At 31.0% G+C, this 17,951-nt stretch overlaps 1 protein-coding gene across 1 annotated transcript; it reads left to right on the forward strand.

Moving 5' to 3' along the window:
- Positions 1-4,159: 4,159 nt before the first annotated feature.
- Positions 4,160-17,951, forward strand: LOTGIDRAFT_111267 (hypothetical protein; the record flags this gene model as incomplete). Its single annotated transcript, XM_009049060.1, has 17 exons — positions 4,160-4,288; positions 4,743-4,838; positions 5,372-5,486; positions 5,705-5,817; positions 8,626-8,714; positions 9,571-9,803; positions 10,726-10,793; positions 11,255-11,459; positions 11,971-12,473; positions 13,013-13,117; positions 13,408-13,547; positions 14,641-14,756; positions 15,362-15,590; positions 15,996-16,137; positions 16,623-16,757; positions 17,289-17,395; positions 17,846-17,951. 17 exons carry the CDS (start codon positions 4,160-4,162, stop codon positions 17,949-17,951), a joined length of 2,631 nt encoding a protein of 876 aa, XP_009047308.1.

Consider the following 17,951-nt stretch of genomic DNA (forward strand, 5'->3'; position numbering starts at 1 on the left):
CCTTTTACTTCTGAAATGTGACTCTTCCTTTTCTCCTCTGAGTGAATCTTCTTCAAGCCTTTCTAATCAATAAATTTCAAATCTGAAAATTATAATAATGTTGTCCTTGAGTGGTATATCAAATGCGATTTTCGTTTTAACTGATATTAAACGTATTAGCTTAAACAGAAAAATGTTCAATAGCTATTCATACAAGCTTGCAAGTCGAGAATTTTCTAATCAGTCCAAGAAATTTCCAGAACACGTGAATCACAACGCCTCTGTTCATCGCCGATTCGATGAGTGCAATTGCGGCAAAGTGCGGAATCGGATTTGATTGGCTAAATTTACAAAGTATCTTGAGACAACAATGATGGAAAAATCTAGAAAATATGCGACACGCAAATATTTACAATAAGTTATATTCAATGGCGTTACATTTAAAAAATAAGTTAAATTTTAATTAATGCAGGCAATGCAGACTTCTGTAAAATAAAACCGTATCCACATATCATTACAAGTGCGTGCAGTGCATTATAATCCGTAACCAATTTACAGAGAATAACTTTCCCCAAAACTGTCCCGGTTTCCCAATATTATGATATTATTCTATGAAACCTGCAAAAATGTTCTCAGCAATTGAGAATATTTTAGTGGTTAGGGTGGTTGAAAGGTAACAAGTTACTATCCAACAGAAAGCACTGGCACAGCTAGGGTTAAAGCAATGTTAAGGTTGATATGTTAAAATGGAAATTCGTACTCGTAGTCAAAAGACCTAAAAACAATAAGATTATAGAAAGATAGCTTGCCAGGCGAGGTAATATATGTCCAATGGCAGCTTTGATTTTGAATAAAAATATTTAGCAGTACAGTAACAATCACCAGTATGAAGTATTCAACTTTCAGTTATACACTTCTTCTGAACTCTTTAGGAATTTAAGGTTGTAATATTGCGGTTAAGCAATGTTACGAAAGCACAGGCACAGGCATGTAGGCGTAACCTCTAGTGATAGAGCAATGTTTGTGAAGTTAGTTTAAAAGAATGATATAGAATATTTGAAATGCAAATCTTTAGGGTGATACTGAATAATATTGAGTATGAGTTATTGCCCTTGTTCTTGAAATGTGTTCAATTTTGAGCTCATAAAAACTCTAGAAGGCAAATATTCAATCTTCAGTGCGGTACTGAATAATAAAACCATGTTTTGTCAAAATCCGGCAAGAATCATACCATTAGTGTTTTTGATTTTTTGATTAGCCTATACCCTCATGTGGACATAGTACAACGCGGCGCGGACGAGTTTTAGCCGGTATGAAAACGCAACATAAATCACGCATGCCACGGTATGTGGACACAAGCCTTAAGAGTCAAAACGCACATGCTGCAGATAAATTTTCGGAAGCGGGTAACGTGACCAGTACGCCAAAAAAAAAATGACGTGTAGCCGCGTTTACTATGTCCACGTGAGTTGAGGCACATTTTCTGGAGAAGCTGGACAACATAATGGCAGACGAATCAGATAGTGACATAGAAGTCCAAGTACATTATATCTACAATAAACTAAGCTACGCCAATAGTGTTCACAGTTTACCGTCGAAATTTGATCCTTCGATCCAATGTGGCCAGAATTTTCCGCGTTTGTGTGTATAAAAGACGACTCGTCCTCCTAGTTTATTTGAGGATTTGCTAATATTTCTATTACTTCTGAAGATTATTTATCAACCTCCGAAATGGAGCAATAGTCCCTTTAATGAATTCAAGCAATCAACTCATCTTATCTTAGTAGAATAAGGATATTAAATATTTTACTACAGTGGTTTTTAATACAATTGCTTGTAGAAAGTGATCTATAGAAAACTCATGGTTACTTCCTTGTATATTTTATATTGACTACGTTTTAGACATTTGCTGCGGCTTAACTTCCGGTAAGATTACGAGGCGCGCTCTATGAACGGTTTTCTCAAATGAAAACAAACAAGAAGTTCGTGATTAATTTATAATCGATACCGTTATTTTAGTCATGATTACTTAGACTTTTTGTCTGGAATAATATCAGGGAGAATTACATAATAGCTCTTTTTTATGTAGCTGAAAATGGGCGAAGGAATTGAGGTAGGCTTCATTTGAAATGGTTTACATTCGTTTCTCTTGTTTGTCAAGATGAACTTGAAGCTCAACTGACATGTCCGATCCTGTTAAAAACAAAACATGGTGGACTGAACGAAAAACGGTTATGCCTCTTTTATCCGTATTTATCGATTTTAATGTGGATAGCAGATTTAAATAGTGTATAAAGTATTAAATCTAGATGCCCTGTTTCTTAAATGAAAATCAGAATTTGAGATCTAGTTTATTTTCATTTTGTTGACTAGTCCTACCCTACTCAGGCTGAGGAATCTAGGAAAGAAGAGGCAGACTGAACAGAATGCTAGGCTATTAAGATCTGATCTATTATTATGGTACCGGTGCCATAATAGAAAATATTTAGGACTCCTGAATCCAAATATTGCAGATTTTCTGTTATAAAGAGCCACTTTCCTTCCAAGTGTAGATTATGTCAAGTCTTGTGGTAAGAATAATTTAGGTCACTGTATAGCCTAGTAGTAAAGGCAGAAATTTATAAACTTGTGTCCAGATGGGAGACATATTTTTTTAACGATTCTTTTGATTCAAAAAATAATATCGGTAATTCCCCTTCTATGTTTAAAGTTGGATTAGCTGAGGTATGATTGATTATTAATATAATTGCCGGTGCTGGTACGGTAGTATAATAAATGATAGGTTTTATGATGGGATTATTTTAGGATTTTTCAAATTATATACCGTATAAAGCCTGGCTCTTAAACTGGTCGAGTTATGTGGGGTTTATTTCAGAATAGGAAAAATGACAGTTGACAAGTATGAATTTAGCACTTCTTGTGGACCACTGTGCAGACTGCAAATAGTTAGTTTTCAAACTAACTGATTTTAATTCGCTTTTTTGAAGTCCTTGGAGTCTAATTAGTAGGAAAATAGTAAAACAAGAGTCAAATTGGTGAATTTGGCAGAATTGCATATAGGCCATATTTGGTCAATATGTATGAAAGGTGATCAAAACATACATATATTAGCCAACTAATATGTGGACTCTTTTTTTAAGCAAAGCTATTTTGGGAATTTAGGGGAATGTAACATAGGTTATAGTCGATTAAGAAGCTAATAGCCAACTTGTTTTTTTTTACTCAAATATCTTGTTTACCTAGCTGTCAACAATAATTTTTATTTAGTTTAGGAACAAGATTAAAAAGTCAACCAAGTGTCTAAGGTTTTTTGGACTTTGTGTGGGGAAAAAAACAAGGGAACTCTGTGAGTTCAAAATAGCTATATAGGGCGGGATAATACCTTTGGATTTTTCAAGTCAGTTTCGCCCTGTCAGAGGGACTGACATAGAAAAAAGCGTCTAGTCGTTCTGATGGGACAATAAACCGAGACCTTGTGTGCACGGTAAAGATCCCTGGACAGTTGGTAATCATTAGCCCACATGGTGCATAAAAGTAGGATGTAAAAACTCCATTCATTTCATTTTTATACCCCTAACCTATATTTGCTTGTAAAAGCTCTCTAACTAGATTTTTTGATGGAATCAAATGAAATTCGGTATGTGTATACATATTCATAAAAGAACTTGAGCTATTTTCGACTGATTGATTGACCGATTCGCATTTGATTGGTGATTTGATTGAGTTAAGAAAGCTCAAACATAAATTAACATGTTCTACGTGTTTAACATTGTCTTCATATAAGCTTGTGCATGTGAAAGATGTTAGGAAACATTTTTTGACATTATTTGCAGAGTTCATATTTAAAATTTTATCATCATTAGGTCAAGACATGTTTAATTGTGCAGTACATCTGTGCAGTTGGATATCATTAGTGAGCTATTAGGATTATGTGTAAAAGTTAAATAGCCTTGATTAGACTCATTAATTAATCTCTAATTACCTCCATTATACTCTACCTGAATACAGTAGAATCAATCCTGACAGTGCGTTTACAAGTCATTCATCCAGTGGTTGAAATATTTTCAAATTAACAACCGCTAGTGTCTAGTTTTGATATGGCTGAATCAATTAAGGTGTGCTTCCCACATGTTCTCAATATATTAAACGTTGCCATTATATAATGTAGACCTAATTCTAAATGTGTTTAAAACGTTATTCCATATCATTTCAGGACTACCAGGTCCTCAACCTTCTGGGGAAGGGGGCCTTTGCCTGTGTATACAGGGCAAGGTCCAATAAAACTGGTGTTGAAGTAGCTATCAAAATGGTAAGTAGATCTATGCTTTGTAAAACATCTAAAGCTGCATTTGATATGTCATCAGTTTTAAATTGCATCATGAATGATATCAATTTGTATGTGTAAGAGAGGAATGATTATTTTTCATTGTACTTGGCATTTGATGGATGACTGAATTAGCTATGGCATATTGTACTGAATTATATTTTTCACAAATATACATAATTGGGAAACAATTTCTTACAAGATGTTGTGATTTATTTCTATAACTATGACAATACCAGACTATAACAGTTTAAGTTTATCAAATGTGTTTCTCTGAATGAATTGGACTGGCTTTTTCTCTTTACACTTTATATTCATAGTTCTTTCATTTGATGCCATTTACACTCTTGATTAGTCTGGTTATCTTCAGAATATCTTTTGTTTCAATATTATCTGAATTTAATTATTATGTTACATTATGTATGATCTGTTTTTACAGATAGATAAAAAGTTGATGAAAGCTGCTGGTATGGTAACAAGAGTTAAAAAGGAAGTTGAAATCCATTCCAGATTAAAGCATCCTTCTATTTTAGAGGTATTTTGAAAATTTTTTTTGATTATAATCTAATGATTCAAATCCACAGCTGAACTTTAAAATTGATATTCAATCATCTCTCTATCAAGATACCATCAAAAAATAAAGTTGGACAGTTTGCAACAATTTGAGTTACCCCCCTTGATCTCAAAATACTACTCCATTAATTTTCAACAGGTTTTCATAAACCTTATATTTACCAAAAAGTTTAGATCAAATGAGAAAATTCACTATCTTTTTCAAAGGTTAACAACATGGGATCACAGGGTTTCTGTCTTTCAGCTAGTCCTTGGTCATTACCCTTTGACATTAGTCTTTTCTGTATTATCTGCAGCACTGCAACTGGAATATTGAAGAAAGGTGCCATATTCAAGATCACTTCACTTTTACTGTTGACTGTGATTAGAACCTATGAACGACATTTCTTTCACATAACCACACTATGACTATTGGATGCTCTATCTGAAATAAGGTCAGCAGATAAAAACTAAGACTTAGTTTAAGTTTTTGATATAAATATATTTTTCTTCCAGTTATATAATTATTTTGAAGATAATAATTATGTATATTTAGTTATTGAGATATGTCATAATGGTGAATTACAGCGCTATTTAAAAACACATTGTAAAGTTTTATCTGAAGATGAAGGTATGTTAAAACTTAAATTTAAATGATATAGCTCAATTGTAGTTATCCATGTGCCAAAGACCAAAAATATGCCTTTCAGCATGAGGTTAATGAAGAAGTATGTGCTTTGAATTGAACAGATAAATTGATTAAACATTTTTATTAACAGAAAAAATTATTCCAAATTTATAATTTGGTCTAACCATAATTTGATAAATTGATATGATTCTTCATTTCAGCACGTCATTTTATGAAGCAGATTGTTGAAGGAATGTTTTATCTTCATTCTCATGGTATTTTACATAGAGATTTAACATTATCTAATCTTTTATTGAGTCGAGATAATAATCTAGTAAGTTATATTCATTCTCATGGTATATTATAATAGAGATTTAACATTATCTAATCTTTTATTGAGTCGAGATAATAATCTAGTAAGTTATATTCATTCTCATGGTATATTTTACATAGAGATTTAACATTATCTAATCTTTTATTGAGTCGAGATAATAATCTAGTAAGTTATATTCATTCTCATGGTATATTATAATAGAGATTTAACATTATCTAATCTTTTATTGAGTCGAGATAATAATCTAGTAAGTTATATTCATTCTCATGGTATATTATAGTAGAGATTTAACATTATCTAATCTTTTATTGAGTCGAGATAATAATCTAGTAAGTTATATTCATTCTCATGGTATTTTACATAGAGATTTAACATTATCTAATCTTTTATTGAGTCGAGATAATAATCTAGTAAGTTATATTCATTCTCATGGTATATTATAGTAGAGATTTAACATTATCTAATCTTTTATTGAGTCGAGATAATAATCTAGTAAGTTATATTCATTCTCATGGTATATTATAATAGAGATTTAACATTATTTAATCTTTTATTGAGTCGAGATAATAATCTAGTAAGTTATATTCATTCTCATGGTATATTATAATAGAGATTTAACATTATCTAATCTTTTATTGAGTCGAGATAATAATCTAGTAAGTTATATTCATTCTCATGGTATTTTACATAGAGATTTAACATTATCTAATCTTTTATTGAGTCGAGATAATAATCTAGTAAGTTATATTCATTCTCATGGTATATTATAGTAGAGATTTAACATTATCTGATCTTTTATTGAGTCGAGATAATAATCTAGTAAGTTATATTCATTCTCATGGTATATTATAGTAGAGATTTAACATTATCTAATCTTTTATTGAGTCGAGATAATAATCTAGTAAGTTATATTCATTCTCATGGTATATTATAATAGAGATTTAACATTATCTAATCTTTTATTGAGTCGAGATAATAATCTAGTAAGTTATATTCATTCCTCTCATGGTATATTATAGTAGAGATTTAACATTATCTAATCTTTTATTGAGTCGAGATAATAATCTAGTAAGTTATATTCATTCTCATGGTATATTATAATAGAGATTTAACATTATCTAATCTTTTATTGAGTCGAGATAATAATCTAGTAAGTTATATTCATTCTCATGGTATATTATAATAGAGATTTAACATTATCTAATCTTTTATTGAGTCGAGATAATAATCTAGTAAGTTATATTCATTCTCATGGTATATTATAGTAGAGATTTAACATTATCTGATCTTTTATTGAGTCAAGATAATAATCTAGTAAGTTATATTCATTCTCATGGTATATTATAGTAGAGATTTAACATTATCTGATCTTTTATTGAGTCGAGATAATAATCTAGTAAGTTATATTCATTCTCATGGTATATTATAGTAGAGATTTAACATTATCTGATCTTTTATTGAGTCGAGATAATAATCTAGTAAGTTATATTCATTCTCATGGTATATTATAGTAGAGATTTAACATTATCTAATCTTTTATTGAGTCGAGATAATAATCTAGTAAGTTATATTCATTCTCATGGTATATTATAGTAGAGATTTAACATTATCTAATCTTTTATTGAGTCGAGATAATAATCTAGTAAGTTATATTCATTCTCATGGTATTTTACATAGAGATTTAACATTATCTAATCTTTTATTGAGTCGAGATAATAATCTAGTAAGTTATATTCATTCTCATGGTATATTATAATAGATTTAACATTGTCTGATCTTTTATTGAGTCGAGATAATAATCTAGTAAGTTATATTCATTCTCATGGTATATTATAATAGATTTAACATTGTCTAATCTTTTATTGAGTCGAGATAATAATTTAGTAAGTTATATGGTATATAGTTTGTCACATTTTCCGTTTATTGATCCATTTTTAAGTAGAAAAAGGTCTTGGTTTTAAAGTGATAATACGTCTTAGAATGAACATAAAATTGAAGTTCTCAAGAATGAGTATTATTATATTCATCAGTGAACTTAACCTGGTGTCATAAAGTTACAACAGAATCCCTGTAAAATCTAGAAAATTGAAAATTCATAAAACTAAGTAATTACTGAAAAACACTTAATCTTAATATTAAGCGTTTTTCAATAGTTTAGTGCATATTTATGGATAATTAATAAGTTTTTTAGATTTATCGGATTATATAAGAATCCTGTTATGTTATTTATGACACCAGGTATATCTTCTGATGAATATATGCTCTTATTGGCCAAGTTTATAATTCTTAAATTTCATGTTCATTCTAAGACTAGTATCACTTTAAACATGGGGGCCATGGTTGTTCAGTGAGTTACACGCTTGCTCTCTAACCTGAAGGTCCTGTCATAGGTTGAGATAATACCTTCAGATTTTTCAACCTGGTTTCTCCCCCGTCGAAAAAGAGCAGGCTAATACCTCTGTCCTGGTAGAATTTCCCTCATTGCAACCTGCATGGCGTTGCCCGTCTTCATTAGCCCACATGGTGCAGAAAAGTAGGATGTAAAACTCCATTCGTTATAGTTCATTTGCATTTAAACATAACTGTCCATTGCTGGAATTTAAATACATTATGCATATTATATAAACTTAAAGACTATTTAGATTTTAAGGGAAAAATCTATGAGAAAATTAGGAAATAGTAAGAATTTATAGGTGTCAGGGTGGTAATGTATTGGATCAAGGATCCAGAAATGTGTAATGGAAAGAAAAGGGTTGAAATGTTCTAAATGATGATCACCTGCCATTTAACAACAATATTTTTTTATAGAAAATAGCAGATTTTGGATTAGCCACACAGTTATCAGTTCCAGATGAGAAACATTTTACCATGTGTGGTACTCCTAACTATATTTCACCGTAAGTTATTATTGTTAATACTATGACTATTGAATTAAAGGGTGTATGCTGGGAGATTCGTGCCCTCAGAAGCCATTTAATTCTGTCTTATTTGTTTATTTTTAACTCTCTCTCCATCATAAAGGCACAATGTTGGGTTGAAAATCATCTCTCCTTCTCTTTTTTTGGCTGCAAATCATGTACTCTTTTTATATTTGTTGTATCTTAAACTGCAGAACAAAAAAAACCTGTCTATCAAAAGGTTTAAAGATTCAAGCATTGATATGGCTCAAAGCCAAAGAAGACATATTATATAAGCTTAAACTTATATTATTATAAATGTGATTCAGTGTGTTGATCTATTGGCTATAGTTTGAAAAAAAAATAGTAACAAAATATTATTAATATAATACGATAGCCAGCTGAGCCATTTTATGCTAGTTAATTTCTATTTCTAATCTCAAATCGGAAATATCTTTGCCTTAAAGATGGGATCCCTTATTTTCAATTTGCTAATACTTATATGAATAGAAAGTAGAGGTGTTCTAATGACTTAGAAAAATACCAGTTTGTCTCACATGTCCATAATTAATTCAGATAAGCTAATTTAGAAGAGAATTACCATCAGAATTCCAATGAGTGACCGATCAAGAAAGATCAAAAAAGTCTTGTTTTTGTTTATCCAGACAGTACATACATGGACATTTATGATTGGTTAGAACACTTAATTATATGCAATAATAACATGATGATATGATTAAGAATGCATGATAACTCACTAGAAGCACCAATTAATCAAAGAGTTTGCTTAATTTGACACTAAAAAATAAGGAAACCCGTCTTTAAAACTGTTTTATATTTTGTTCATTGTTTATAGTGAAGTAGCTTCAAGATCTGCCCATGGTTTAGAAGCTGATGTATGGTCTCTTGGATGTATGTTGTATACATTTCTAGTGGGGAAACCACCATTTGATACAGATGCTGTAAAAAGTACATTAAATAGAGTAATCTTAGCTGATTATGAAATACCCAATCATCTGTCACCTGAAGCCACAGATCTCATCCAATCTTTACTGAGAAAAAATCCTAAAGACAGAATTTCTTTAAAAGGTAGGAATAATGGTTATTTATCACAACAACAGTACCCTACTGTTCCCTTGTTCGTAACACAGGTTCAGAAAAACACTGTACCACAGATTAATGCAAATTATGTCCCTTTTATCATGTATTTATGCACCAAGACTTGGTACATGTTAAATCAGACAACTTCTTTTGAAATAACCACTCCTTTAAGATCCACTATTTATCAAGGGTCCTCTGAAAGATCTAAATTCCACCCAGCAAGAGATTATTCTTGATTGATTGTTTTCAACCTACAAGTTTATTGATTGACTAAAATTCCACCAAAAACTCAAATGTTTTTATTACTAATCATTTTGATACATAACTTGGTTATAAATTTTGATATTGAGCAGGAAATTTAAATGGTGAAAAAAAAAAACAGCTATAAGTCATATGTTTTTTACACACTTTTGAATCCTTAAAAGCCTGGACTCGCAACCTCTGGGTCGTAACACACTTTTCTTTGGGTCACAGGCTTGACTTTTTATAAATTGATATGGTTTGTGAAATGATTGTCATCATAACATTACAAATAGAGAAGGACATGATTGTTGTGCTGAGTGGTGTTGTACTGTGTTTAAAACTCGTCACTGAGAAATGGACACGACAATCACATTGATCAATGCTTTTGCTGTCAAATATTGAACTGTGATTACAATATCACAATAAAATTGATTGTAACCTGAAGCTTTGTTTTTACATTGAAGGGTCACAATCTAATCTGAGTTTCTGGAATGGGATTGCTACCTGAAAGGGTCCGGAACCTTGGCTTTAAAGCTATATAGTTGGAAAAATAATTAATATCAAGCTGCAGTACATGATATTAAATGATAGTCTTGATATTACATTATTTTCGAGTTATTGTGTTATCAAACCATTATTATGACAATCATCTTGTTTAACTTTACAGATTTAGTTAAACATCCTTTTATGACCAGATCAGGATTACCAACTATATCTAGAAAAATCTCTAAAAAGGTACCATTTATATTTCTTCCATTTATTTTGTATGCAGAATAAAATTCAAATGTTATCTAAATAATTGCTGAAAAAGAGACAACAATTTACTACAAGGATGACAACAAATAGATTCACAAGCTTGTCCTTGGCTAAACTTCTTAGTATTGATTATCAGTATCCATACATAATGAGAAATGGTGACTTATTCACGGTTACAAGACTTTCACACGCCGACTGAGATTAGGACCTACAACCACCATTTGTTTGACGAAAACAAGGAAATGTTTTCAGGTCTTTTGAAAGTTGTCATTCGGTTGTCATCATTGAGTGCTTCCTGGAAAAATTTCCATGAAATAAATTTACTGACAAGGTGCTTCAAACTCATCTACATAAGGACCTGATAATGTGAAGATTTGTTACATTCCAAGCAATTTTTCTTTACTGATAATATTTTGACTACCTAACTGTTTATATTTCAGTATGCTGAGATGTCAATGGACAGTGGTCAAGGTACTATGTCATCTAGAGCCACCTCAACTACTAGTAGTAGATCCAAACCTTTCCCAGCTTTTCCTATCTCTGATATTTGTGAGGTGGATGAAAACAATGACAAATGTAACAGAAATACCAATAGATATGAAAGTAATGCTCAAATGTTCACACAGCCTAATAAAAATTCTAATGGTGTTTTTCGTCACCCACCTTCACCTCCAGTGAGACTAAGAGACAGGTTTGTAATGATTTTAGAAGAATTATTATTATTAATAATGATCAGTATGAAATTTAGACAAGAATTTCACTCTTCACAATTTAAAAATCCAAAACAAGACAGAGTTATTTTATTTGCTTATCTTATATTCTTGTTCCATCTGCATTTATATCCTTTTGTTATTAACCTTTTCAATTGATAAGTTATCACTTTTTACAATGATAATCTGATATCCAGTTTATCTATGATTGGATCAACTGGCAAAAGATTAAGAAAGACTATTCTTTGTTATATAGATGTAGCCAAAATGACATCCATATTTCATATCATTCATCTCTAATAATTCTTTATTGATTAAACTTTATAATGATTATTACAGTGAAAGAGAATCTGAAATGTTGAAAGCTAAGATGAATCATTTTTATGGTAAACAACAATTTGATCCATCTAGATACCAAGAAACATCACAAACACCTAGTTCATCAGGCTGGTCAAATGGTGGTACTTCTTCAATCCATAGCAGTGATATCGGCAAAGTAGTGACCACTGGACTTCGGTCATCTACAGATACTAGTAGTTCTAATGGTCATGTGACATCATCTAAAAACTATTTAAGTGGTAGCTCAGATCTATCATCGCAGGGAGACTTGGATTTTAACCTTCAAAATACTAAAAGAGTGCTCAGTTTTAATTCAGACTCAAAAACAAACAGTATGCATGAACGACATAAAAATGAAAGTAGTCATTCCCAAACTATGGACAAGTTTTCACAGTTAAAAGGCCTTCCAGGACCTATAGAGTTTAACTCTAAACAAAATGAATGTAAAAGTACTAAAAGTTTAGTGCAAGATTTAATGAGTCCTAGATGGGAAGTACCGTCTGCTAGTAGTGATAATACTGTATCTAAAGGTGGTTCAATTGAAACGTTTGTCAATCCAGTTGTAGCGGAAAGACTACGACCTATTAGACAGAAGACTAAAAATGCAGTGGTATGTAGTAAGCATATTTATTTTCAGAAAAAGTTCATCTAGTATGAATCAGGGGTTCTTTCTTAGTTTCCTGGAATTATGATAAAGTATGAATTTGGCACTCAATTACATTTGTAAACTGCAAAGTTTAAATCCGATATCTAATAAGATTTTTGGCATCTAAAATTGATTAATCCATATGCTGCAGAGATTAATTTCAATCTCGTTTAAATGTTGGACATGCAACCATATAATGATTTTTAACTTTCGGTTATTGGTGTTAACATATATGAATATTCAACATGTAAATGAATATTCATAGCACATTCATGTAATGGCTTCGTGCATGAGCTCATCTTTTAATATCGTTACTTCATGTGTTATCCCCCTGGAGTGAAGACGTACAGCTGAATAAATATATGAATTATAGAATGTGTTTTAATATACGATTACGTTAACAATTGGTTTTTGAAGAGAATATAATACGATAAAATATAATGGAAAAAAAAATTCAAACCAAGCATGTTTTTACTGTCATATCTATTTTTCTGTGATTTTAGGTGAATATTTTAGAGTCTAATGAAGTATGCCTAGAATTTTTAAAACAGAAAGGTAAAGAAGAAAAAGTTGTAGAGATATTTTTGATATCACCAGATGGTCAAAATGTAAGTAAATGTCAAGTAAACGTCAAGTAATTAAAGTTGTATAAAGGTTGACATGGGGTGTTGTGCACAATGCATAATTGCACTGTAAATATAAGGTTCTTTCAAGTGAAGCGACAAAAATATTTTCTTGCCATTTAAAGACTAAGTAGTCATATAGTAGTCAATAGTACTATTATTCTATTAAGAGATTCTGTTATACTACTCTACAACTAGTTTTTCCAACTCAGAATCCCTTTTGAGAGTCCACATAGCTAATATTGTTTATATATAACAAATTTATTATATTGCAGATATCTATGTGGCAACCTAATAATGGACATGGTACTAGAATATCAGATCAATCTAATCCACCAACAGATTTACCTTCCAAAAAATTTACCTATACAACATTACCAGAGAAATACTGGAAAAAATATCAATATGCTGCTAGGTAAGTAGTTTATTTACATCATTACCAGAGAAATACTGGAAAAAATATCAATATGCTGCTAGGTAAGTAGTTTATTTACAACATTACCAGAGAAATACTGGAAAAAATATCAATATGCTGCTAGGTAAGTAGTTTATTTACATCATTACCAGAGAAATACTGGAAAAAATATCAATATTCTGCTAGGTAAGTAGTTTATTTACAACATTACCAGAGAAATACTGGAAAAAATATCAATATGCTGCTAGGTAAGTAGTTTATTTACAATATTACCAGAGAAATACTGGAAAAAATATCAATATGCTGCTAGGTAAGTAGTTTATTTACATCATTTCTAGAGAAATACTGGAAAAAGTATCAATATGCTGCTAGTTAAGTAGTTTATTTACAATATTACCAGAGAAATACTAGACAAAATATCAATATGCTGCTAGGTAAGTAGCTTATTTACAATATTACCAAAGAAATACTAGACAAAATATCAATATGCTGCCAGGTAAGTAATTTATTTACAATATTACCAGAGAAATACTAGAAAAAATATCAATATGCTGCTAGGTAAGTAGTTTATTTACAATATTACCCGAGAAATACTGGAAAAAATATCAATAATCTGCTAGGTAAGTAGTTTATTTACATCATTACCAGAGAAATACTGGAAAAAATATCAATATGCTGCCAGGTAAGTAGTTTATTTACAATATTACCAGAGAAATACTAGACAAAATATCAATATGCTGCTAGGTAAGTAGTTTATTTACAATATTACCAGAGAAATACTAGAAAAAATATCAATATGCTGCCAGGTAAGTAGTTTATTTACAACATTACCAGAGAAATACTGGAAAAAATATCAATAATCTGCTAGGTAAGTAGTTTATTTACAATATTACCAGAGAAATACTAGAAAAAATATCAATATGCTGCTAGGTAAGTAGTTTATTTACAATGTTACCAGAGAAATACTAGAAAAAATATCAATATGCTGCCAGGTAAGTAGTTTATTTACAATATTACCAGGTAAATACTAGAAAAAATATCAATATCTTCTAAATAAAGCATAGAAAGTCAGAAATCCTCATATTTTTTACAGATTTGTGAATTTAGTACGATCTAAAACACCCAAAGTAACCTTATATACACACAGAGCTAAATGTATGTTGATGGAAAACTCCCCTGAACCTGACTTTGAGGCAATTTTCTATGAAGGTAAGTGCAATTTCCTGACCAAAGCTCTATCTTCACAATGTGAATCTTATGAATTCGTCTTATACCTCAATTGAAATAGCCACCTGTCTCGTATCACAGAAGTTTGTAAATGCAGCGTTTTGGTTGGATTATATATTAGCGAATACTTATAGCCAATAATAGTCACAATCGTAGAACATTAGCTAAAGGCATTAAAAATATGGCAATTAGGCTGATAGGTCTACACAGTGTAGACAGAATTTATGTTCAAATTGTGAACATACCACGAGTTAAATATGCGCTTCAGGCATAGAAAAACATATCCACACTAAATTCCATCCGTGTCAACACCTTGTTATGTTTATTTATTGCAAAGTTTAGATTGATTGAATGAAAATTTTCTGCGCCATTTTCTTGAAAGCTGTCAGCGATTTTATTGGCTGTTGTCATGGTCAATGTCATGAACTTTCAAAGCGATTGTCATCCACTTATGTGTTGCATTCTGTATACGTGTATTTGTGCCCTGGACAGAAATTCTGTAAACAATAAGCCACAATGCTGTTGATTAAATCACTATAAGCTTATACATTAAGAGTAAATGATTTATGTATGATATGATATTGTAGGTGCTAAATACACAGCTAATAATAAAGGTATTAAGATTATAGAAAGTAATGGTACAAGTTTAACATTAGAATCAAAAGAAGCTGAATCCAGGTTGTGTTTAGAGACACAAGATTGTCTGGAATTTGTTAAACAGTGTCGACATCAATGTCTAGAATTAGAAACTGCTATTACTACTGTACAGAAAACAGGCTTAATGAAAGAACAACTCTTCCCTGTTATTGTTGGAAGGTAAGAATAGATACCCATGTCTACTTATCAAGTTGTCAACATGAGCACAATAGATGGAAGTAGCATATATGTGTAATGATCATTTCAGACAAGCTTGATTTAAACTCTTGGAGTTATTGCCCTTGACCTGATAAAAACTTGATTGTAGACAAACAGGCATCAGATTTTTTTCAGAAAGGTATCTGGTAAAAAAGCAAAGATTAAGGCATCCAAGCTAAATTCAAGTAAAAAGTGAAAATAGATTTAAACAAAAAATTCACAGTGGTTGGAGTAGTGATTTTAAGGTATAGATTATAATATAAGGGATATTGTCTTGTGTTTTTGTTATATGTGCTCCTCGCTTCTATATGTCGTTCAAATCTTATATAAATAATCAAAATAATCAAATAATGTAACATGTTTCAGGAGACCAAATTCATCAGATGGTAGTGAGAGTAGTAAAACACCTTCAACACCTGGTGATAATAAAAATACACCTACACCTAGTGAATCAGATAGCTCCAAATTTCAACTTAAATCACCAATGGTAAATTTTCAATTTCTCACTGTTGTATCTGAGATATCAAGACTACATTTCTGTTCACAAAACTAGTACTTTTATTATTTGGTAGCTTGCCCTCTAGAAAAGGATTCCATGGATTTGGGTTGTAGATTGGGAATTTTTAACCATGTTGACCTCTATCAGTCAATTAGATAGGACATTAGACTGAGGGGCGTTGACAGTTGTAAATCAGAAAAGACTAGGCTTTTGCTAAAAATAAATCATGAAACCATGACAATGCCTTTTTTTTTTAAGTTTAGTGATATTCTAAATATCTGTTTAAAGTGGGCTCTTTAGGTGGTAGAAATTCAATTTATGGCACATCAAAAGTTTCAAAATATTTCCTTATGCATTGATAAAGTGGACATCCATAACAAGTATAGTTGGGTAGAACATATCAGTAGCAATTTGAGCACTATATTATATCTTTCTTTGTTTTATTTCAGCCTATGCCATCATTTAATGGTACAGTGATGTCAACTATGACAGAGACTATGTCACATAACAACACAATGACATCACAACTAACAGTGATGTCTAATGCTTCTTCTGAAATCAATACCAGACATTCTAGACAGGAAGTTGTCAGGCAGATGTTTGTACCAAATATTGGTTGGGCAGCTCAGGTTGGTTAATCGTCAATTTTGAGATGAAAAGTATCTTTGAAAGGGCATTATGATTTTTTCGTTGGTAGAGTCTTTTGATGCCCAACATCAAACCTAGTGTGGGCTGTTTCCTTAACTCTGAGTACAATCTGTTTTTAATTAAAACATTTAAAACGAATTCAGTTTGATCAAGTGTATATACATTGATGTAAATATCAGACTATAGAAATATTTTCGGGTATAATTTACAACGTTATTGATAATGAAATATTTACTTACTGCCCTTTTAAATGAGTTAAGTTTAGTGAAGGAATTGTGCTCAAAACAAGATTTAGATTAGGTTTTCTGTCTGGGTCAGGAGAAAGCCAACAGACTTTTAGAAGCACTGTCTGAGTCACCTAATTGCATCCAAATCATTACCAGATCAGATATTCAATACCTATTTGACTCAAAAATTTTATGTGAATTTTTTATCTAAATTGGACAAAGAGTACCTTTAGATTTCCACTCTAGTTTTCTCCTAAACTATATTTCAATATTTTGAATTCTCAGCATGGTAATGGGGAGATTTGGGTTAAGTTTAATGATGGTTCACAGTTAAGTGTTAAATCTTCAGCTACCACTGTAACTTATATTGATCAACATGGTAAACTTTATAAGTAAGTATATTCATCATTATAAATAATATTGAAGAGATATCATAATGTATACCATATTATGGTCATCTTAATATATGCTTTTCTAGAATTTGTCGTTACAATATCAAGCTTGAACGAACTTCGTACTTACACCTTGATGAAGCCTCTTATGTATCATTGAAGTTTTTAACAGCAGCCATTTGATTGGTTGTACGTTAGTGAATACAGTTTGGGATTACTATGTATTGAGAATAGATAAAACCTACTTTCATTTTGTGGAAATAAATTATAAATACTTTCGCTTGCTCTGATTTTTTCCAGTTGAAAATATGAAAAAGCGCTTATAAATTATAAATTATAAATAATAATTTTTTTTTTAAAAAGACCTGTAAAACAGACTATTTATTTTATTTGGCTCAGATATTTCGATTTAGTATGTAGTATTTTAATTGGTATGGTTATTTATTACAGGTATCAGAAGAGTGACTTATTACCTGAAACAGTCAAATCAAAGTTGGAAAAAGTTCCAGTAGTATTAGAGTACCTACGAACCAAATCATCTACCTCCATGAGATAA

This window comes from Lottia gigantea, assembly GCF_000327385.1.
Source record: "Lottia gigantea unplaced genomic scaffold LOTGIsca_13, whole genome shotgun sequence".
NCBI classification, from domain to species: Eukaryota; Metazoa; Mollusca; class Gastropoda; family Lottiidae; genus Lottia; species Lottia gigantea.